Source organism: Dendrobium catenatum, unplaced genomic scaffold (assembly GCF_001605985.2).
Source record: "Dendrobium catenatum unplaced genomic scaffold, ASM160598v2 fragScaff_scaffold_1409, whole genome shotgun sequence".
In the NCBI taxonomy this organism is placed as follows: Eukaryota; Viridiplantae; Streptophyta; class Magnoliopsida; order Asparagales; family Orchidaceae; genus Dendrobium; species Dendrobium catenatum.
This window is the reverse complement of record NW_021319871.1, coordinates 591,585-615,410: the sequence shown is the minus strand read 5'-3', so window position 1 is coordinate 615,410 and position 23,826 is coordinate 591,585. Positions and strand designations below refer to the sequence as shown.

At 34.4% G+C, this 23,826-nt stretch overlaps 1 protein-coding gene and 1 long non-coding RNA gene across 5 annotated transcripts; both read left to right on the top strand.

Annotated features, from left to right (window-relative positions):
- The first annotated feature begins 184 nt into the window (after positions 1-184).
- On the top strand, positions 185-17,666 carry LOC110105863 (glucose-induced degradation protein 8-B homolog). Of its 4 annotated transcripts, none has more exons than XM_020835528.2 (7): positions 185-360; positions 3,640-3,781; positions 4,443-4,590; positions 4,663-4,738; positions 5,166-5,277; positions 5,399-5,526; positions 17,297-17,666. In XM_020835528.2, the coding sequence occupies exons 1-7, from the start codon at positions 325-327 to the stop codon at positions 17,339-17,341; spliced, it is 687 nt and encodes a 228-aa protein (XP_020691187.1). In that variant the 5' UTR covers positions 185-324; the 3' UTR covers positions 17,342-17,666. The 4 variants fall into 4 exon arrangements, with proteins under 4 accessions (XP_020691187.1, XP_020691188.1, XP_020691190.1 ...); XM_020835529.2 differs by having other exon boundaries at positions 187-360; positions 5,435-5,526; XM_028699904.1 differs by having other exon boundaries at positions 211-364.
- A 3,731-nt stretch (positions 17,667-21,397) lies between these two features.
- Positions 21,398-23,655, top strand: LOC114580934. Its single transcript, XR_003702640.1, has 2 exons — positions 21,398-22,946; positions 23,170-23,655. It is a non-coding gene; the product is annotated as an uncharacterized LOC114580934 (long non-coding RNA).
- Positions 23,656-23,826: the final 171 nt, after the last annotated feature.

Sequence of the window (23,826 nt, the reverse complement as noted above, 5' to 3'; positions counted from 1 at the left end):
GTTATATTTTTACATTACATAACAATTAATAATTTACAAATAAATTCAAATTATGTACTTAACAAATTAGAAACTTTATTAAGTATTTACTGAATATTTTTTTGAATATTTATAGAATATTTATTACATATTTACTTAGTACTGCGTATTTACTTAATATTATTAAATAAGGACTCCGCGCGTAATAATTTCTCAAATTGACAACCTAGTGCTAACTGTACATCGGCACCGGAGGAAGGAGAAGAAAGAAACGAAACTACCTTTGAGGATACCTTGTCTCGCAATACAACCCAGCGTTCTCTTCATCTTCTTCTTGGCGCAGCAATGATGGACTTCGATCCTAGGGTTTACGAGAACGTCGTAGGTTTTCTCTTCCCTTCCCCTTCATCTTTTATTTCGAGTAAGTGAATAGAGTAAAACTTACTAATCGTTTAATCTTTTGTACATTTTTTAGTAAATTTGATGCTTCTGTAGAAAGATGAGACTTTTATTATGGTATCAGATTTTAATTATGGGATGAATTGTGTGGAACGTGGCTAAAAGCTTAGGTCTTTGGGAAATCTAGGTCACTTATTAACATGGTCTAATTTACATTCGTGGTTTCAATTTATGGTGTTTTGATTTTTACCAAATAGTTAGATTATAACTTGTATATATTTTGTTAATCCAAGGTGGTTACATTTTTTTATTTTTAACTTCTCACTGCTTCCGTCCTATGGCCTTTCTTTCTGATCCTATTCCTAGTGCCTCTCTTCTTCCTTTTTTGTGTTTTAATTTTATGTTTCTTCTTGTGTTAGGTATTTATCATAGAAGTTACTGCTAGTAGTATTTCTTTGTGTCATTAGAAGTGTTGTGGAACTTATTATCTGGTTACAGATGGCCCTTTTGAACTCTGATATGGTGGCAAAGAAATATCAGGAGTGTGTATGGAATTTATTTTATACGGTCTCTTATCTCTTTAGATTTGATCATCCTTTTTTTAAAAAAAAGATTTGATCATCCTTCTACTGCCATCAAATGCCCCAGGCAATTACAATAATCCAGTAGGAAAATTAAAATTACATTGATGGAGAAATGAGGCCTCTATCTCCTTAGTTTGGTTCATCCTTTCAAGAGATTTATTGAATGTTTTCTATGAGATAAAAGAACAATCGGAGCGACACAAGTTTGGTGATAGACAAGAGCACGGATGATAATGAAAATGAAATAGATTGTAAGGAAAAATAGATTATCCCCCATCTTTGCTAGAAACAAACTTATTTAATTTAATTTTGTGTATTTAAGATAAACTATTTGGCAAGATTTCTGAATTTGGAATGCAATGAGCCTGAAGGTTCATTGTTTTTCCTGTCATAATTTCACATGATGACTATTTTTCTATGCCAATAAAAGTTATTCTTTTTAATGCCCCACTTCACTTGGACTAGCTTCTATGGTCTCCTAACACCTAAGGCATTGTGTCGTCACATTGGGGTTCTTGGCTCTTTTGATAGTACTTTACTCTTAGTATCTTGTTTGCAGAGGAACAAAATTTAGGAGTGTAGTAAATCTAATTTTTGCTATAATATCCTATTTAGAAGTCTTGAATTCTGCATTAAATTCAATTTGAAAAATTATCCCAAACTTCTTTTTCTTTTCATCATCTCTTCCAGCTGAGACTTCGTTCAGCTCTCAATTTTCCAAGGTCCGGTGGCTATTACTGAAGTAAAAACCTCTTCCCATCCATCCTGTTGTTGCTTTCTCTACCTATAACATATGTCGTTGCATCCTTGTTTCTTACGATAATGCTTCTGTCATTGCATTCTAGAATGAGTCTTACTGCTTAACCAAGTCCTTAGTTCATTCAAGCACTGGAAAATGGGGAAATAATAAACTGCCATGCTTTTTTTTTTTAACAATTCAGTTCTAAAACATGTCGTGGAGGTAAACTTAAATCAGAGAGAAATATATCCACAACAAGAATACTCAATAAGAGATAGGTCTACGAATCAGTTTGCCCATGTGCTCTTACGTGTGATATGTTTCTGATGGAGATTTGCATATTTATGCTCATCAGAATTGCAGGGAAAATAAATAATTCTAGTATGCTCAATTAATTTTATTACTATTTGGTTTATTTGAAACATTTATGTGATGATGTATCGTGTAGGAACTGGACATGTTCTTATTAATTCTGATGGTTTCTGGTTTGGGCTTCTCAATTAGTTCATTTTAAATGAACGCAAACATTTCTGCTCGTTGATTAATCCAGTTAGCAACCTTCAATGGAAAAATTTGGTCTGGCAATATATTCTTGTATATTTGTGTTTAGAGGCTTCAACAATGTGGCTTGCATTCGTGTAGGTTGTTGGTTCCTTGGCAGGTTCTGTTGTTGGTGCTTATCAGATTCCTATTGTATGTCTTACACTTTCTTTGGCAATTCCTGTAGGTGACATTTGTTGCGTCCTGTTCTCGAGTTTTGTGTGTTTTCCATGGCCTTTGTTGTTGTTCATTTTGTTACATCATCTCAAGTAACATGATAGGATTGTATTTGGTATTTTAAATTGAACCAATGAGACATAGATGATTGAAAAATTATACATTGATTTAAATTATCAACGCCTAACACATGTAACCATTACCTTTTATTTTCATTTAATTTAAATTTTTAATTTTTAATCTGGTATGCGCATGTTGGATGTGTGAATCCTTTAAGTATGGTACAAGTATACTTTAATTTTTGGGAAAGTTATCTCCTTGTATTGTTGCGAGGCCTACATTTTCTTAACTTGGGCGATCTCCTTCATTCATCAATTTTCTTCTAAATGTTTACTATCAACTTGCAAAAGTTCATGATTTTGATGAAATTTGATACGAATAGGTTTTCAATTGCGATGAAAATTAGATTGCTTTCTTTTTTTTTGCCGGTCTATTATCATTAACGGCTTGTGACTAACGAAACTAACTTTTTACGTATTTATGAATCTATGATAAAAAGTTGCTAATTTTCTTGGTGTGATATATAGTCATTGCAACACTAGTTGCATTAGAAATCTTAAGCACTTAATTTTCAAGCATCAGTTTGTCATGCTTTGTGCAACATATTTTAGTTTACTTCAATCTTTTGAATTTATGTATCATTTACATGTAGAGAAAACAAATTTCTCTTGTTGTTCTATGTTGGTTTCTTAATTTGTTGAACTATGATTGAATCGATTAATATAATTGGATTATTATTTTCTTGTCGTGGATTTAACACTGCCTTGTTGAAATTATTTAATTCTATCATGGTTAATTTGGTTCGTTTTTGTACCTATTGGATTCCTGCAATTCAATCTAGTAGTGTTGTATTGATAAATATTGAATTATATGCACTAAAAGGTAAAATCATTATGCTAGTGTTCTATAGGAATTCAATAAATTATTAAGTCCCTTGCCTCTTTAGTAAGAAGGATTATTTCTCTCTACAACTACATCAAAATTTAGAATGGAATTTCATTGTATTGCGTGATAGTCACATACGTTTATGCCATTTTATGATATGAGCATTTCTATTTTTCTATGCAATTTTTTTTTGGTCATAATCAAAAGGTAATGTTCACACATTTGTTACTTTTGGTCTGAGCTGATTTTCAAGATTTTTTTTTTCGGTGTTAACAGTCCATTAATGACAATGACGTTCGCAACATTGTCTTATCATATCTTGTGCATAACTGCTTCAAGGAAACAGCTGAAGCACTTCTTACTGGTACTGGAATGCAGCAATCTGTTAATTACCTAAGTGACTTGGACAAGAGAAAAGGTAAATGTATATTTCTGAGCAATTTGACTGATTGTAATTGGAGAAGTAGCATTCAGTTGCTTACCTTTTATACTGCTCTATTTTGTAGCTGCATGTGAGATTATGCTAGAATGGAGGATGACTTAATTGCCATTTTTTAATTAATAAATTGCTAAGTAAAATTCTGTTTAGCACAGCTTGATGGCATCCTGTTCTTCATGTCAACCGATGCTAATATTGTACTCAATTTCATTCTTAAATTTAAAATTGACTATTTAGGACCGCAATGGTGCATATTAAATATTAATGAGACTCGGAGGTACAAAAACGTAGTGGGAAAATGATCCCTTGACTTTTTATGAAGGATCAAAATAGTCCTCAATTATATTAAATGACCATTTTGCTCCCGCTCCCTCAAGTCTTCAGAAAAGAATCAAAATAGTCTCATGGTGGGACTATTTTGGTTCCTCTTTTAGAAATTAAGGGACCAAAATGATCTGTTAATATAGTTGGGGGCTATTTTGGTCTTTCATAAAGAGTCAAGTCACCATTTTGATTCTTTTCTTGAAACATAATGGAAGTGCGAAATCTGTAATACTTTGGAAACATTTTGAATGAACATACTTATTTACAAAATGCTAGTTTGCTTGCGTTATCAATTGCCAGTTTTTCGCTGTTGCAGCTATTTTCCATTTTGCATTGGAGGGGGATGCTATTAGAGCAATAGAATTAACAGAACAACTAGCACCCAAATTACTGGAACAAAATGAAGATCTGCATTTTGATTTATTGGGGCTTCATTTTGTTGAACTTGTATGCTCAAAAAAATGGTGAGTGATCATTTTGTTTCTCCTTATTATGGTTGATTTAGTAGGTTTCATCTATTTATCCGTAAATGACAGCACAGAAGCTTTGGAATTTGCCCAGGCCAAGCTAACTCCATTTGGAAAAATTCAAAAGAATGTTGAGAAACTGGAGGTACATTTTTATTTCATGCATCTCCAATGATGTTGAATATGGCTCAAATTATAGGTTATTTTGGGGAAAATATATATTTTTTGGAAGCAATCGAGGGTATTATATAGGTTTTTTCCCAAATGAAAAAAAACCAAGTAATAATTTTTTTTACTGTTATCACACTAGCAGATCTGATTGTAAAAAACTATTTCTTATCCCAAAAATTTTTAAGCAGCAAAGAAAAAAAGTTGCTGCCCAACAGAAGTGTGGTAGATATCTGAAAAACCGAGCTATGAAAAAGCTGCACTCCAACTAACCTTTCATATATCACGTGCTGCTTCTGCAGTCAAGAATCTAATACCACTGTCATGCATTCTTTATAACCATCACAATTTAATCAATTTCATGATTTCTTAGTAGAATAATTTTTTGTCTTTATTTGCCACAGGATTTCATGGCTCTTCTGGCATACGAGGAGCCTGAAAAATCACCCATGTTTCACCTGCTTGGTTCTGAATACAGGCAAAGTATTGCTGACAATCTGAATAGAGCCGTTCTTGGTAAATTATGAAATTTTGCATATATGCTTAAATTTGTTCTCCTTTTATTTTCCCTGACTGCTTTGTCGCGTCATCAAATTTTTTTGTCCTTTTTCTTCCTTAATGATATGATGTTCTAAAGTGATCAGCTTTATTCTCATGGACAATGTAATGGCAGCCCATGCTAATTTACCTTCCTATTCTTCAATGGAGAGGTTGATTCAGCAAGCAACTGTGATCAGGCAATATCTGCATCAGGAGCTTGGCAAGGTACACTAAACCCATTGCTTTATCAGGGCCGTTTAGTTTTCTCATTCCTCCATGTTTAATACCCTGAATGATCTACTTGACTTGAGTATTGCATCTCTGAATGGGCATTGGTACTAACGCTTGCTCCTCGAGTGAAACCTGCCTTGATTTGTGGTCTATCGCGAATGTTGATTTGAGATTCTGATAATTTTTATGGCAGGAAAAATAACTATAAAAACGTATTGTCCATTTGAATGACTATTTCTTCTATATATATATATATATATTCTAAATATTGCCTTTAAAAGGCTACTTTTAGAAAACTAATATAAGAGTATGTTTAGGGTAGTTGGTGTTATTTGTAAAGTAAGTTACAGAATTATTGTGATAAAATCATATTAATTAAAAATTTTGTCAGTATTATAATTTTTTTCCTTTTAAAAAAGGTCAAATAGCATTTTTATTATGGCTATCATATTCTAGCAAACCTAGTTATAACAAGTTGCATCTCACTACAAAAAGTTCTCAAGTGAAGTAAGAAAGCAACAAACGGCAATGTAATAGCTATTTGAATGGTAAAACAGTGAAAAAGTTTCCTTAAAGGAACCTTAAATTGTGATTGGGAAAGTACTTTAATAAAAAAAAATCGAAAAACATTCCTTAAATTAAGATGATTACATTGGAAATGTTAGTCAATCAATGATTTTTAATGCAATCTTAGGCTTTGTTTTGGGCAGTTGCAGCTTTTTGTATATGTGGATACATAATTATAGTGAGGAAAATAAATTTTTTGAAAGCTTATATGAGTACTATAAATTTTTTTTTTCAAGTTGAATGGCAGCCTTCTTATAACTATTACACATTAGCACACCTGGTAGTGAAGATCAGTTTCTCACCACAAAAATTTGCACAAGTTTGTAAGAAAGCAATAGCTAAATGAAAATGTGGAAGCTGTCTAAAAAGCAAAGTAATGAGAAATCCGCCTTAAACAGACCCTTAGTTTATGAATAATCTTCTCCTAAAGGTTAATCTATGATATAATTATCGTAATAAAAAAAGGCACATCAAAGAAAAATATTGGAAACTCTGTGAAAAATCCTAAGGCTATAGTGGTAATAAAGATGGTCACTCAAAAAGGCATGTTTGCCTTGTGGAATTAGAAGGGTTTAACTTTGAAAAAAATTACAAACTTAGGAACTTCCTGAACTCCTAGAAAAATCATCTAGTTCAGGATCTTTGCCCAAAATAATGCACAGTTTAACTTGTGTTTTTAATAACTCAAATAATTCCCCTCACATAAGAATTCTAGATTTAGGAGCCTCTGATCACATGAAAAATCTAATGTACTTTTTTAGATCTTCAAATCTTGTCACAACAACAATAACATCAAGCCTCTATCCCACTATGCAGGTTTGGCTACAAGAGTATTTTTTCTCCATTGTGTCATATTAAGAGTCAATTTCTTATTTAAATTTAATAGAGAAATGTCATTTTTAATATTTTCTAACCAAGTTATTTCAATTCTACCTATCTTTCTGCATATAAACCAAATCTTATAAGCCAAATCTAATACATCTACTCTCATAACCGGGTCATCGGAAAGCCATCATTTTATGTGACCAAATCCTATGACAACAATAGAAAAATAAAAATAGCTGATAGTTCCTTAATAACTATTGCAGGTCAAGTGAATATTTTTATTTCTCGCACATTTACCCTCAATGATATACTACACATTTCTCACCTTGCACTAAATCTTCTATTAATTCATAAAATTACTAAAGAATACTATTGCAAGGTAAATTTTTCACTAATTATTGTGTTTCAAGATCTCACTATAGATAAAACAATTGGACTGGTTATAGAAAATGATGAGCCATACCTTCTTGAAGAAAAAAAAATTAAGCCATATTCCTTCATCTCCATGCTCTCTATATAAATCATTTTAGACATTATTATAAGTTAACTTGTCCCTCTTTTAAATTCTTCCATCATATATTTACTTATCTTTGTATGAATGTTAACATTGAATACCTTCATTGTGAGACTTGTAAAATTATAAAATATTATTGTGCTTCCTTTTCTGACAATGATTCTAGATGATCAACTTCATTTATATAAATTTATTCTGATATTTGGAAATCTTCAAAAATCCATAACATTTCTGAAGCTATAGGATTTATCACTTTTATTTATGATTATACTTGGATGATATGAGTATATCTTATCGAATAAAAAATTGATATCTACTTTGCACAAATTATGGTCATGATTATTTTAGTCAAATTCTTCTTTCTTCAATCAAGAATGTATCATTCTCCAATTCTTTTGTCTTGATAACCCCCAATAAAATGGACATAAAGGAAAAACATCATATTTTGAAAGTGCCAAGGACTCGTCTTTTTAAAAATTAAGTTCCAAAAAGTTATTGAGGAGAAGCAGTTCTAAACTAATACCTTTGTAAATAATTAGCTTCCAAAGTCTTTTGAACTTTCTTGTTGAATTCTTCGCTACAATTTTCTTCTCAAAAGTTTCTCTAAAATTTTCAGTGCATTGTTTATGTCCACATCCACAAACAACACTAGTATAAGCTTGATCCTATAGCACTCAATATATTATATATCTGTAGGATATTTCTCTACTCAAAAAGGGTATAATTGTTATTATCTGACTATAAAAAATCTCTTCATTTCAAAAGACTTCACATTTGATGAAAAACAAAATTTTTTCAATTAAATTCATCTTCATGGGGAGAACAACCAACTACTAGATAAGTTTGATGAAACTACTCGTGTCCATCGAGACATCCTAACTATGCAAAATCCAGTCAATGTACCCCTTCATGCCTATACAATGAGGAATAAACTCAGCCAAAGTTTGTAGTGAACTAAAGTGTTAGAATTGTCATCAAGTAACAATGATCAACATATCAACACACATTCTTCTATGCATTTCATTTCTTAATATGCATCCCTTTAAAAAATTTTTCTACACATATCCTTCTTTACAAACATAACTCTAACTCTACTAAAATACTACAAATCTTGTTGAGGTATTATAAAACAAAAATGGAAGGATCTCATAAGGGAAGAAATGAACGTCTTAGAAAAGAATCACATTTGATATATCATTGAGCTACTAAAAGGAACAAAAAATTTATGATGCAAATAGATATTTTCATTAAAATATAGAGTAGGTGGAAGACTGAAGTGATGCAAAGATATATTAATTTCAAAATGTATTCTCAATTCTATCAAAATTGACTATCAAGAAAGATTTTCTCCCGGTGCAAAAATGTATACAATTTACATGTTAATTTCTTTTATCGCTAACCTTGAATAATCCATGCAATAGTATGTTATGAAAAATATTGTCTTACATGGGGATGTTAAAGAAGGTTTTATGTATGCTCATCAAGATTCGATAGCTCTTTGACAAAGAATAAGACATACAAATTAAAAAAGACTGTGTGGTCTTAGGGGTGTAAGTGAGCCGAGCCGGCTCGAACTCGACTCGTTTATGAGCTCGCGAGCCGAGCTTATCGAGCTCGCGAGTCGAGCTCGAGCTCGAGTTCGAGCTCGTTTAGTAAACGAGCTCGAGCCGGCTTGACTCTTGAGCTCGCGAGCCGGCTTGATTAAATATTAATATTTTAAAAAATAATTTTATTTTATTTATTAAATTTAAATATTAAAAAATTATAATAATAATCACCTAAATTTTATTTAAAAGTGAAATATTTCATATTTTTATAAAAATTTTGTTTAAGTTTTAAAAATCCCGCTTAAAGTTTAAAAATCCCGCCTAATTTTAAATTTTTTGAAAAATCCCGCCTAAATTTAAAAATTCCCGCCCATGGCTGGCGAGCCGGCTCGAGCTCGTTAACAGTGACACGAGCTCGAGTTCGAGCTTGACTGTTGAGCTCGACTCGAGCTCGAGCTCGAGTTCGAGCTCGCTATCTATCTAACGAGCCGAGCTCGATAAGGGCCAAAACTCGACTCGACTCGTTTACACCCCTATGTGGTCTTAGATAGTCCATAGTGTATGCTTTGCCAAATTTACAAACGCCATGAATGAAGCAACATACAAAGTAAATGAGACCATAAACTCTTAATAAAAACTTATATTGATGAAAAATTGTCAATTCTTTTTGTACATATTGATAATATAATTGTTATACGATAATAATACCAAATAATATGTTAAACTGGTCCGCCCTGGACCGGCTCACGTTTACTTCAAGTGGAACAAAGGTTCCGCCCAGTAGGAGGTGGAACTCGTTAGTGGGGCCCAACAGTAAATTAAGCACTAATTAAGGATGGGCTTGGGAGTGAAAATTCGAAGTAAAGGCCTGTTTAGGGATTAAGTTATTGTGTTTTGCTTTAAGTAGATTTTTTCCCTAGGGTTAGGGTTATGTTTTGTTTTGATGAATTGGTTCTCTCTTAGGTTTTCTTGGGATCTAGTCACCAGCTAGGGATTGGGAAAGTCAGATCTTACTCTCGAATTGAAGATCCATTTTATCTTGTTTGTTTTCTTCCATCATTCGTCAATTATCAAGTTCTCTAGTATTTTTCCACCAAATTACTCTCAATTTTTACTTTCATCTTGTTGCAATTCCAAATTTTAGCCAAGTTCTTTCGATTTTGCAAGTCTTTCCTAACAAATTGGTATCAAAGTGCTTTCTTGGGCGGAAGAATAAGTTGTCTTTACCATTGGAGCGTAGATCCAATTAATGGCAGCGAGAAGATGGATATGTTGGAAGGCGATATGGAACAACTCAAGGCCGGAGTAGAAGAAAAATATTTCGGGGTTGACGGAAAACTCTCAGCCATCGAGAACCGCTTTGAAAACTTTAAGGATATGATGAAAACGATAATTGAGATGCCGTCGAAAGCATCACTAGTGATTCCTAGGCTGGAACCAAGAGGAAAGGAGATTCAGGAGGACGGTGATGAATTGGAGAGTGTTTTTCATCAATGACTGCAACGTGGGGCTCTGTTGGTGGGCGGACCGGGGTATTCCGAACAGAGGACAGCAAGGATGAGGGAGGCCAAACCCTTTGGGAGACTGCTCGAGCAAGGGGAGAGGTGGAATGGAGAATGACATGGTTGGGGGGAGTTATGGGGTCCAACTCAACCAAGAGAGGAAGGAAGGGAATCATACCACCACTACACATGATGAACCAATGGAGGAAGAAATCATTGGGGTATGGATGCAAAATCAAGGAAGCTAAAGATGTTGACCTTTAAAGGGGAGGATGCTCAGGGTTGGGCGTATAGGGTGGAACGTTACTTTGCTATCGATTGGTTGATTGAAGAGGAAAAATTCATGGCGGTGGGTCTATGTTTGGAAGGGAAAACCCTGGCCTGGTTCCAATCTAGGGAGACTAGGTATCTAATCTACTCATGGTGAGAATTTAAGGAGTGCTTGTTGGAATGTTTCCGAGCCATTCGGGAAGGAGACCTCCATGAGCAGTTTTATGCCCTAACTTAGGAGAGGAAAGTTATGGAGTATTGGAAGAAGTTTGAGCTGCTGTCGAGGACACTGAGGAGAAGCTTTGAGGAAGGGTTGGAGTGGAATTTCACGAAGAGGCTTAGCGAGGATATACGGGCATAGCTAAGGGTATTGAGAACTAGGGGGTAGAGAGACACGATGGAGCTTGCTTAGAGGGTTGAGGAAAAATAAAGGAGGGAGAGGGTCAGCAGAAGCAACATCATGGGAGGGGTCTACAGGAATACCTCTACAATTCTAGCACCCAGAACACGTACAATATCCTTTTAGAGAAAAGCTCCTATGGAGAAGAGCGATGGATTTTGGTCGGGGGACAACCTCAAGTGACTTACAGAAGCGAAGGTACAAGATAAATGAGCAAAGGGGTTATATTTTAGATGTGATGAGAAGTACATGCTGGGGTATAGGTGTAAGGATTGAACTCAGGTTTTCATCGTCTATGATGATGAGGAAGCTGAGGAGGGAGGTGGGAGTGAGACATGGGCGGATGAGGAAAAACTGCATTTAGACATGACAGATGTTTCCTTGAACTCAGTGGTGGGATTCAATCCGAATCACACTATGAAGATGAGAAGATAAATAGCAGGCAATGAAGTAGCGGTGTTGATAAACAGTGGAGCTACCCACAATTTCATTTACAACCCGGTCGTAGACCAATTGGGGATGAAACTGGTGGACACATGGTGCTATGTGGTGATGATGGGGACTGAGAAGATGGAGACATGTAAAGGGGTGTGTAGGGAAGTGGTCCTGACTATACAGTGGATCCAAGTGAGGGAGGATTTTCTCCTATTGGAGATAGGGAGCACTAATGCCTGGGAATGAAATGATTGCAGATCTTGAGGGTGACCAAGATGAATTGGGGGACGCTAACAATGGAGCTAATGGTGGAAGGGAGAAGGATGATGATTATGAGAGATGCAAGGCTTTCCAAAGACATGGTGTCTCCAAAAACTAGGGTAAGGGTCATACAGGAGGAGGGTGGAGGATTTATGGTGGAGTTACAGAGTTTGGAGGGGTTCAGAGGGGAGGAAGGTGGGGACACCCCTCTTTCAATACGGCCAGTTATACAGTAGTTTAATGAGGTTTTTCAGCAACTTCAGGGGTTGCCACCATAAAGGGGATAGGAGCATGCCATCACTTTGAGGGAGGGGGTGTTACTGATCAGTGTCAGGCCTTATTACTACCCCCAGATCTAGAAGGATGAGATTGAGAAACTGATCCAGAAGATCTTGGAGGCATGAATCATTAGGTTGAGCGAGAGCCCTTTTTCTAGCTCAATTTTAATGGTTAAGAAGAAAGATGGAGGTTGGAGATTTTGTGTGGACTACTGGGCCCTGAATAAGAAGATTGTGCCAGACAAGTTTCCTATTCCAATGATAGATGAGTTGTTAGATGAGCTTTGTGGAGCGGCGATATTCACGAAGGTGGATCTGAAGTCTTGGTACCATTAGATCCGGATGAGAGAGGAGGATGTTCCGAAGACATCTTTTAGGACACATGAGGGACACTAAGAGTTCTTGGTGATGCCGCTTGGTTTCACCAATGCCCCTGCTACCTTTCAATTCCTCATGAACAGTGTGTTCCAAACTTACCTCAAGAAGTTTTTTCTTATTTTCTTTGATGATATCCTGATGTACATCAAGTTTAGGGAGGATCATTTGGAGTATCTAAGGGCGGTCTTAGAGGCGTTCCAGGAGCATCAGCTGAGGGTCAATATGAAGAATAGTTGTTTTTTATAGGCTAGCATGGAGTACTTGGGGCATGTGGTATCCAAGGAAGGGGTGGCCGTTGATCATGCTAAGATTGAGACCATCCTGAAATGACCTCTACTTAGGAACCTGAGGGAGTTGAGGGGCTTCTTATGATTGATTGAGTATTATAGGAGATTCGTGAGGGGATACAATATCATATATTGGCCTCTGACAGAGCTGCTGAAGAAGGACAACTTGTGGGGAGAGGCAGCCACTTAGGCTTTGAGAGATTAAAGACAGCCATGACTACGGTCTTGGTCCTGGCCCTATCCGATTTCAGCTAGATGTTCGTGGTGGAGACTGATGCCTCGGGATATGGATTGAGGGCATTGCTCGTGCAAAATCACAGACCCATAGACTACTTCAGTTAGGTGTTGACAGCCAAAACTAGGCTGAAATCAGTTTATGAGAGAGAATTGATGGCCATTGTATTGGTTATTCGGAAGTAGTTGAATTACTTGTTGGGCCGACATTTCATAGTTAGGATAAACCAGTGGAGCTTAAAGTACTTGCTAAAGTAGAGGATGGTGATCGAGGAACATCAAAGGTTGCTGTCAAAGTTTTTGGGATATGAATTTAAGATCCAGTATAGGCCAGGGCTAGAGAATAAGGCGGCTAATGCCTTATCCAGATGCGTGGGGGAGCTCCAAGAGTTAGTCATTGTGGTACCATTGATGTTGGATTGAGGGGTTATTAAAGAGGAGAGTGTGCAAGATGAGGGGCTGAGGGGGATTAGGGCGGATCTATTGAAGGACGAGAGTAGCCACCTCAGTTATTATCTAGAAGGGGAGAGATTGTTGTAGCAAGGGAGGCTTGTGCTGCCACGGACCTTGGTTAATATTCCCCACCTATTATAGGAGTTCCATGGGAGTGCTATTGAGGGCCATTTTGGTGTGCAGAAGACCTACTGGAGATTGCCAGCAAAATTGTATTGGAAGGGGATGCATTAGGATGTTAAGGAAATGGTGGCTAGATATGAGGTATGCCAGAGAAATAAGTACATGGCTATGGCCCTAGGAGGATTACTTCAACCCCTGGCTATTCGAGATAGATTGTGGGAGGAAGTCACCATAGATTTTATAAATGGGCTACTACAATCCGAGGGATGTACAATGATTCTGGTGGTGGTTGATAGGTTGAACAAATATGCTCATTTCATTCTCTTACGATACCCCTACACGACAGTTACAGTAGCATCAACATTCAATAGAGAGGTTGTTAGATTGCATGAGATCCTAGAGTTGATAGTATCTAATTGAGATAAGTATGGCTGCAAACGAATCGAGCTGAGCCGAGCTTTGGCATGTTCAAGTTCGGGCTCGTCTGTCATAATCGAGCTCAAGCTCGGTTCGAAGCTCGTCGAGCTTCTGGGACAGTTGTTCGAGTTCGAGTTTGTTTAAAACTTCCATGTTTGAGCTCGGTTCGATTCGTGTTCGAGTTTGGTTCGTTTCACACTTATCGAGCTCGTGAACGAGCCAGCTGAGCTGACCATAATTAACAAAATAAATCAAATGCTTCCTAGTTGGTAAGCTAGCTGCACAACAACAGAGAACGCAATGAATCGCCAACAAAGAACGCAATGAATCGCCCGCCTCCTGCACATTACACTTCGAATGAGCTGCAGTTCTATTTGTTTTTATGTAGAGAAATTTTTTTTAACCAGGTTGTGTGGGACTAAAGCCTCCCCTACAATTTTTTTGTTTTGTTTTCCTGTCAGCCACGAAGGAGAGAGAGAGGCAGTAGGCGGGCATTAATTAAAATAGAGAAATTAAGAGAGAGAGGTGGGTGAGTGGGCAGGGGGTTAAAATTTTAAAATAGTAATTTATATATACAAATAGAAATATAAATAGAAATTAAATAACGGTATAATAGTTAAATAATAATAAATAATTAAATATATTATTAGTTAAACAGTAATATAAATGAACTTAGTTATAAATGGTAAATATCTTTTTAGTTAATAATTAAATATTTTTTTAATTAAATAAGACATAATCAAGATTCTTAACGAGCATGTTCACGAGCTCTAAACGATCTTGTTCGTGAACATAAACGAGCCGAACTGTAGGGTGTTCGAGCTTGTTTATTTAGCTATCAAGTATTGTCAAAGTTGTTAAGCTTATTCGTTTACCTTATCAAACGAACATGAATGAGCCCTTATTGAGCCGAGTCACGAGTAGCTCGTCGAACGCTCGGTTCATTTGCAGCCCTAGAGATAAGGTGTTCCTTAGTCACTTCTGGAGATAGTTGTTTAGGCTGCAATGAACGGTTCTAAAAAGAAGCATCGCTTACCACCCTTAGATAGACAGGTAGACAAAGATGGTAAATAGGAGTCTGGAGACTTACCTGTTGTGTTTTGCTTCAAAGACACCTCGGCTGTGGGCTAAATGGCTAGCATGGGCGGAGGTACAACACAAATAGAGGATAGTAGCCAACAAGAGGAACGAGAAGCTGACCCTGAGGTATTCTGACCCTTATGAGATATTGAAGAGGATTGGTGTAGTGGCTTATCGCTAGAGGTTATCTCTGACCATTACCATACATCCAATATTCCATGTGTCACGGTTGAGGAGAGCTCTTGGGGAGCATGTAGTTAGATCAGAATTACCGGCGTCACTGATAGAGGAATTGGAGGTGGTGTTGGAACCACTGGAGCTTAAAGAGATACAACAAGGAGTATGGGGGATGAAGGAAGTGTTGATTAAATGAAAAAGCCTACCCGACTATGACGCCACCTAGGAGCCATACGAGGGTGAAGTATTAATTCCCATATTTTCACCTTGAGGACAAGGTGGGTCTTTGGGAGGGGGTATTGTTAGACATGTCCAGCCGGTCCACCCAGGACCGGCTCACGTTTACACCAGGCAGAACAAAGGTTCCACCCAGTAGGAGGTGAAACTCATTGGCGGGGTCCAGTAGTAAATTAAGCACTAATTAAGGATGGGTTTGGGAGGAAAAATTCAAAGGGTTGTTTAGAGATTAGATGAATGTGTTTTGCTTTAAGTTGATTTTCTCCATAGGGTTAGGGTTATGTTTTGTTTTGTTGAATTGATTCTCTTAGGAGAGTCGGATATTTCTCTCGAATTACCATTGTATCTTGTTTGTTTTCTTCCATCTTTCATCAATTATCAACCTCTGTAGTGTTTTGCTTCCAAATTTCTCTCAATTTCTACTTTCATCTTACTGAAATTTTAATTTTCAGGCAAGTTCTTTTAATTTTTGCCAGTCTTTCACAACATAGTCACTTGGGAAAAAAAATTTGTTGAAGAATTTGAAATCAAATAATTGGTCTAACTCAAAAACTTCTTGGGTATAGTAGTTGCTCAATCACAATAACGAATTTTTTTCTCTCAACAAAATATTGAACCTAGTGAAGGAAATTAAAATGACTAATTATAAGTTTTGGGAAACTATTAATTAGGTCTTAAATCAATTTCAGTTGAAAAATGAACAAAAGTGGACATGATAATATCAAATACTGGTTTTGAAACTAATTTAGCTATCTCACATCCATCATAATATTGTTTTTACAGTAAGTCTTATCAGTCAATTTATGTACAAACTCAAAAATCTCATATTCAAGCTGCTTAAAGAGTTCTCAGGTACTTCAAATCGAGTCCCGAAAAAGGGATCATCTATACAAAACATGATACTCTACAGATTGAAGATTATAATGATGTTGATTATGCGAGGTCATTTGTGAATAGGAAATTCATTTTTGGATATTGCATACTTATCTGAGGAAACTTTTATAACATGGAGGACCAATAAGCAACCTGTTGTTTCAAGTTTTAATGCTAAATTTTAATTTAAAGCAATTGCCCAAGATATGTATGAACTTCCTGGATCACAATTATTTTAGAAGATTTAAAATTCAGGTAGAAATAGCCTATGAAGATAGACTATAACAATAAACATTCTATCAAAATTGGTCACAACCCAATACAACATGATCTAACAAAATATATGAAAGTGGATAGACATTTTATAAAAGAAAGACCAGAAAGCAAATTGACTTGCACTCCCCATGTCCCTACAAGAAGCAAACTTGCTGATAAATTCACAAAAAAATTTGCAAATTTGGGATGGCAGATTCATATCATCCAGAAAGGCTGATGGGTATAGTGCTAGAGCTATTATTCTGTGCGGACACCGGACGGTTCTCCCGTCCGGTTAAGCTCTGGGTATCTAGCGGTATCGAAGAGTACCGAGCAATAGGATGACGTGACGCATTTTTATTGGTCTCCGGACGCCCTCCGGACTCCACACAGAATAATAAATCCTAGTACTGCCAGCAAAAATGCCTGAGATGGAAAACAGAAACAACATATAACTCGTTCAAGTAAGAAAACACTCATCCTATGGATTCCTGTAGATAAAGGAAAGGAAAGAAGCCTCGGATTACTGAGCATATTTTTATAATTTTTTTTTGTAGTTTTTCTTTGTTCTTCTTTATCTTTCTATATGTAGTTTTGTGTATAAATACCCACTGAAAGAATAAATAACCCATGATTTTTATGTGGTTACAGGATGGTCCTCCTCCCTTCTCATTGCAGGCTTTCTTAAAGAGCTAATGCCAGATTTTGCGCTCCAGAATGAAGGATTCCTTTCACAACTGGATGCCATTTTCACTGCTAGTGTTGATTTCCATGAAGATATTGCATATAACTTAAGAAGGAAACATGTCCAGTTAGAGATAATATTAAGGCCCTGAGGTACTCCGAGCTTCCATTATGGCTTACAAGTTTGCAACCAGAAGAGGTTTCAGATGTCGATTCTGATATGGTGTTTTTCTCTTTTTTATTTTGGAAGATTAAAAGTTATCTCACTGTGTAATATTTACTTAGAACTCTTGCATCAAACAAAGCATTTGAGCTATATATTATTTTTAATATTTAATTATGCATTGAAAGTTTAATATTGAAGAAATTATTATATGCGGTCACTGAACGATTCAGAGATGAATCATGATGCGCCACATCACCCAGTACACAACATCAGTACATAGCAAAAAAATGACATGACACATTCTGATTCGTCTCTAGACGACGTCCGGTGACCGCACATAATAATTTCTCTTAATATTGATTAATATGCTTAAGGTTTGATATTGTGATTATTTTGAATGATGCAAAATTTTGGAGAAAACTATTCTTTTTTGTTAGGGCTTGGTGGCCCACTCTTAATCAACCTTGATATAATTGGATAACTATCTCTTATGCTTATTATTACTACCCTTGTTGAATCTTCTTTTAAATTTCTTTAGCATCTTTGACAACATCCTAGCCCTCTTAGCCTTCTTCAAAGACCATCCATTCATAATTCAAGCCATTAAAATAAGCCCAAATTCCACTTTTAAGCCCTAGATCTTGATTAGGCTCCCTTGTATCTAATCTTGAAACTTATAAAACTCTAACAAAAGCTCAAAATCATAACTTCATATCCTAAATTTTTCGACATCTATTTCTCTATTTATCTATCATTAAACCCATTCTTTAAAGACTTAAAATCAAATCATGAACAATTAAACCTACTAACCTCATCTTGCCTTTCCCTTCACTATATCCTTCAAAATTCATCACCATCTTACCATAAACTCCATATTACTTATCCACATCATAGAATAATCATTAATAATCATTTTCATCCATCACCCTCATCACAAAGCGACTCACCACTATCATTAACTTATTTAATTTTAGCAAAACATTAATTTTAAAGTAATGTTAAAAAAATATTATATATAAATATAAATTTTTTTATATTTAAGATTCTTTTAATGAAATAGTAGGCTTCAAAATTATATGATCTCTATTTAATTTTAATTTTAAAGTATAGTTAAGTCTTTGAATATTTACCTTTAGTTAATTTTAATTTTAAAATAATTTTTGCGGGCATTAAAAATTATAGAAAAATATTAATAACATAACTCATTTTATTTAAAAAAAAATTGGTGAAATGGGTTGCAAAATAAATACCTGATAGTCCTAAAATTCTCACTTGTACTGAGAGGTGCTAATTTCTTAAGGATTTGTATCAGTAATAACAAAATTATGAAAAAAATATTATAATAAAGCATAATAACATATACATTATGGTGAAGATAGTTTGTGATTTGGACTTATAATGACTCATACAATAACAGTAACAATAAAAATATCAAGCCTTTATCCCACTACGTGGGGTTGGCTATATAAATTATTTTTCTCTATTATGCTATGTTAAGAGTCAAATTCTCATTTAAATCTAATAAAAAAATAAAACAATTTTCCTTCGAATTTCATTTAAAACTTATGACTTCTAAAAAAAAAATTGTATAAATTAAAATATGGCTATTACAGTTAAGACTTAGTTTATTATGACTTTCTTATTGCTTTTCAAAGCAGCTTTCAAATAAAAAAATTATTTACTAAATCCTTAATATTGTTTGCATGATAAAGATAAAATTCAATTAAAATTTGATGAATAAATTGGTTACTTCGAGATTTAAGTATAGTAACCGAAATAAGATTTTAATAATACTAAGATTTATAATTGATTAATATTAATTATTACAATTAATTTATTTATTTATGATACATAATAAAAAAATTGCCTTGATTGGGCATGAATCTCGAGGCAAAAATCAAGTTGGAAACTTCAAAAATTAAATATAGGATCATTCGAACTCCAATTTCGACAAACTTATAGTCACATTGTGCGTCTCGGAAATACGAACTCAACGGCACCAAATTCGAGTCCAAATGAGTCCAAATCAAGCATCCGAAGCACTGTTGGAAAGTTCAAATCATAATTTGAGTTACCAAACGGTTTATAAATATAATGTTCTTATAATCAAATCGAGCGGCTCAACGAGATGAATCCAACGAGCCCAATATCATTGAATTTCGACATCATTAAGATCTTCAAATGTCTGACAAACGGTGCATAATCAAGAGATTCACCCTTGATCTCTCACCTATTTAGAAGTCATGCCACTCCAGAATATCTATAGATAGACCCCTCATTTCTCATGAGAGAGGACCCAAGCAATAAGAAGAAGAGAAGAATATTAGGAAGGAAGAAGCTCCTCCTCGACCACCAACGTCGGAATTATGTCCAACGCCCGAGTGGCGCTGGAATTCTTCCCAAGTGACGTCAAAATTCTGTCTGACGCTGGAATTTTGCCTAAGTGACGCCAGAATTCTGCCCAACGCCCAAGTAACGCTAGAATTCTTCCTAACACCCAAGTGACGCCGGAACTTTGTCTGATTTCCAAGTGACGTCGGAATTCTAAGTGACTCTGAATTCAACTCTAATACACAACTTGTTTGTAATCGGATTTCAATCCGGAAGTACAGCATTGTAATCTGATCGTTCTAAATTTTAAGGACAGGTCAGCCTCTTGTACCTCAAACAAACACTAGTGAAATTGTTTCAATTGGGCGCGGCCCCATGATTTTTTCCCTTTCCAGGGTTTTCCACGTAAAAATCCTGGTGTTATTATTCCTCTCATGCTTGTGTGCTAGATATCCATACAACGCTGAGAAGAAAGTTTTCTAACTCTATCGCCGCGTATATTCTAGTCTGCAATTATTTCTAATTTATATAATAAAATATTATTAATTATATTTAAAAATTCTTTATAAATCCTAATTAGATTAATAAAATTATATTTATTACACAGCTCAACTCAGCTTAACTCGCTTTATTGGTTGGGAATTTTGGTTACTAATCAAATGGTTTTGAGCTCGAGTCTCACGTATGTGATGTGTGTATGAATTTAACTTAATTAGACTAAATCTAAAAAAAAATAGTAATAAAAATTTTTGAACTAAAAAAAAACTAGGTAGCTTTAATTTTTAAATCTATATTACTATATAAAAAGGTTTTGAGATTCCACCCATAACAAATCTTGATCGTACATCTATAAATTTTAAATTAATCTACAATGTCCATATATGACTCTTCAAATTCTATCATTTACCCTAAAAATTTTTGATCTTAATGCTTCTTTAAAACAAGAGTCCATAAAGTCAAATTTACTAATTATAAAAGGGCTTGAATTTTCTTCCCTAGCAAATTTTGGCCGTTCATTTTATTTCTTCTTAAATTATCTTGGTCATTCATTATAATATAAATAATTAATAATTCCAAAAAAATATTTATATAATTTAATGCTCTTTATGTAAGACTTATTTTAAATTAATTTTAAAATTTCAGAACGTTTTAATCAATTAATTGTATGTTCCTTAATTTATCTGTATCCGCATTTAATCCGTCTGCTCCATTTAATTAAAATTTCTCAACGTTTTAATCATTCAATTATATGTTCGTTGTTCTATCCGTTTCCCCATTAAATCCATCTATTTGATTTACTTCTATGTTTCCTAATTTATCCGTTTCCACTAATATATATGAGCCCTCCGTCGAAGTCTCTTCGTATGTATGTGCACTCCGTCCGCCTCGTCGCCGCTTGTGTTCTCTTCGCGTCGTCTATCTTCTTCGGCTTGCCCTAGCTTCTTCGCTCACCATCTTCTCCGATAGTTTCTCTCCAAATTCTCCGGTAGGTTTATCTCTCCAAATGTTTCGATCTCCTAAACTTCTTTTAAGTTTCTTCTTACCAGCATTTACTCCAATCGCACGTTTATTCCTCCCATTATTTCGGTATTTTCAACTTCTAAAACGTTTCCGCACTCTGTCTTCTGAACTTCTTCAACGCTTTTTTTTGACTCTTTGGAAGATGAATTCAACCGTCAAACGAAGGTTTGGTTTGGCTATCGGTACGATCGATAACCGTTGTATTCGCTCAATTATATATATAACAAGATGAGTATTGTGCATTCATTCCCTTAAAATGCTTCTTATTTGGATGGTCCTCTGGAGCATAGATGGTTTATTGTTTGGATGGTTCAGTAAAGTATGTGCTCCGATCATATGTTATATGAAATAAGAAAAACTTAATTTGGAGATGTAAGAGACTAAAGACATTTTTTCTCCATGAATGTTTAAGAAGGCCTATTTTCTATGTTCTAAGTACTAGATTTGAGTATTCAGATTTAACTTAGAATTTCTGCTATATAAAGATATCAATTCACAGGCACATTAAAATATCATATGTAATAAGATAGAGTTCAATAGTTGTAGAGTGCATCCTCCAAAGAGGGTTCAAGTTGCTACAATACTTTGTAAAAAAGTAGTTATAACTGGCATGTCCATTTCAACTATGTTTTATTTGTTTAGAGATATATATGGTCAGCAAACTACCAAAGAACAGGCTACTTATGGTTTATTTGCAGGCGATTCCACTGTTCTTGTCAGAGCTTTCTTTAGATCTTTCGTGTTTTACATTTGGTTTCAGGATCTCTACTCTGTTTGCTTCAAAGGATCTTTACTATTTTGGCTTCAAAGTTTGGTAAAGAATTTTGAATGCTTTTTTATGCGTAACTGAAATATACTTTTTAGGTAACATTCTTTGACTTCTAAAAAGCCATGTCAATTGCTAGTTAAATCTGATGCTCTATATCAACTTTGACTTTATGACTACTATTTTATCTATTTTGTTTGTTTATGATTTTCTTATTAAGTATCATCTTGATCTTGGTATTTCTTATTAGTATAATGCACATTAAAATGCATGGAACTTCGCGTAGAATTTCACTCAATTCCAAGTGTTTTAGAATTATCTGATACTGATAAACTTTGTTTACAACTTGGTGTTGCGTAATACAACTTGTTTTCAAGAATAAATGCATGCAATTTTTGTTCTGTTTTCAAGTATAAATGCATGCAAATTTTTTTTACTTTGATATATAAGTGACATTAGATTTACAATAATATAGGCTTGGTCTTGATTATTTGACATGGTAGGTTATGTGTTAGTTTTTTATTGTACTAATTATATTAGTGGCTTTAGATATAAAGTTGCTCAACCTTTATGATTATGATTCATTGCAAATGTAAATGTTCTTATTATTCTAATGTTTGAGATAAACTTTATGATTATGATTCATTGCAAATTAAATCGTTCTTATTAATCTAATATTTGAGATAACCTTCCATCATTCTCTCTTAACAAATTATCATTTTGCCAAATTTCCCTTGCATATAAGGGTATTAAAACTGAATGAATACAAACACATTTTGTTGTGTTGGAGAAAGGAGAAAATCTTCTTCTCATTTGAGATTTCAGAAGAAAAGGTAATGATTTTGGTCTCTTCTTCTCCATTTATAGCTCTTCTCTCTATCTTTATTCTACTGTCACTATTACATGTTTGTTGATGCAATATGCTTATATTCCAATTGTCCCCCATATTGTCATATGATTATAATGGTCATAAATATATATTATAATTTTTTTTTATCTGTTTGCATATTAAAACAAAGATATTATAAAATTAATTATTTTTTAATATGTTTGCAGATACCATAGAGCTCCCAGAAAGAGATTGTTGGGTACTGTGCACACGTGATCTTTGCACTCTCTCTCTTCTTCAACAATGAAGAAAGAGGGGTCTTTCTAAATAAAACTTAAATTAGTAGGAAAAGGATTTTACATAGTCTTACACTCAAACACATAATGATCTTAATTAATTTATTTGAAATTAACTTTGAATATAAGTTACACAGGATAATTTTTGTATAAAAACATGAAAAATCATGACTTTTATACCATAAAATTATTATCATTCAAATTCAAATGTATCGTCAGGTTTGATGCAAAGTCATAATCTACAAAATAAGAGCCCAAGCATATAAACAACAAATAGGAATGAAATATTATTTGAGGTTGTTTTGTCTTCTAGACTTGGGAGGAGAAAAGACGATAAGTTGTTGTTTTGATCTAATTTGGATCGAAAGAGAAAATATGAAACGGTAAAGAGAAGGTGCGTTGATGCATTGATGGTGAGATTGTTTTTTGACAATACAAAATTATTAATTAATATTTAATTCAAAATTGAAATGATAATATTTTAAATTAGAATAGAAATAACTCAATCAGAAATAAATTTTTTATAAAAATCCTTTTTTTTTGAAAATATTTTTTTGATTGATTATTACAATAATTGAAAATAATGGA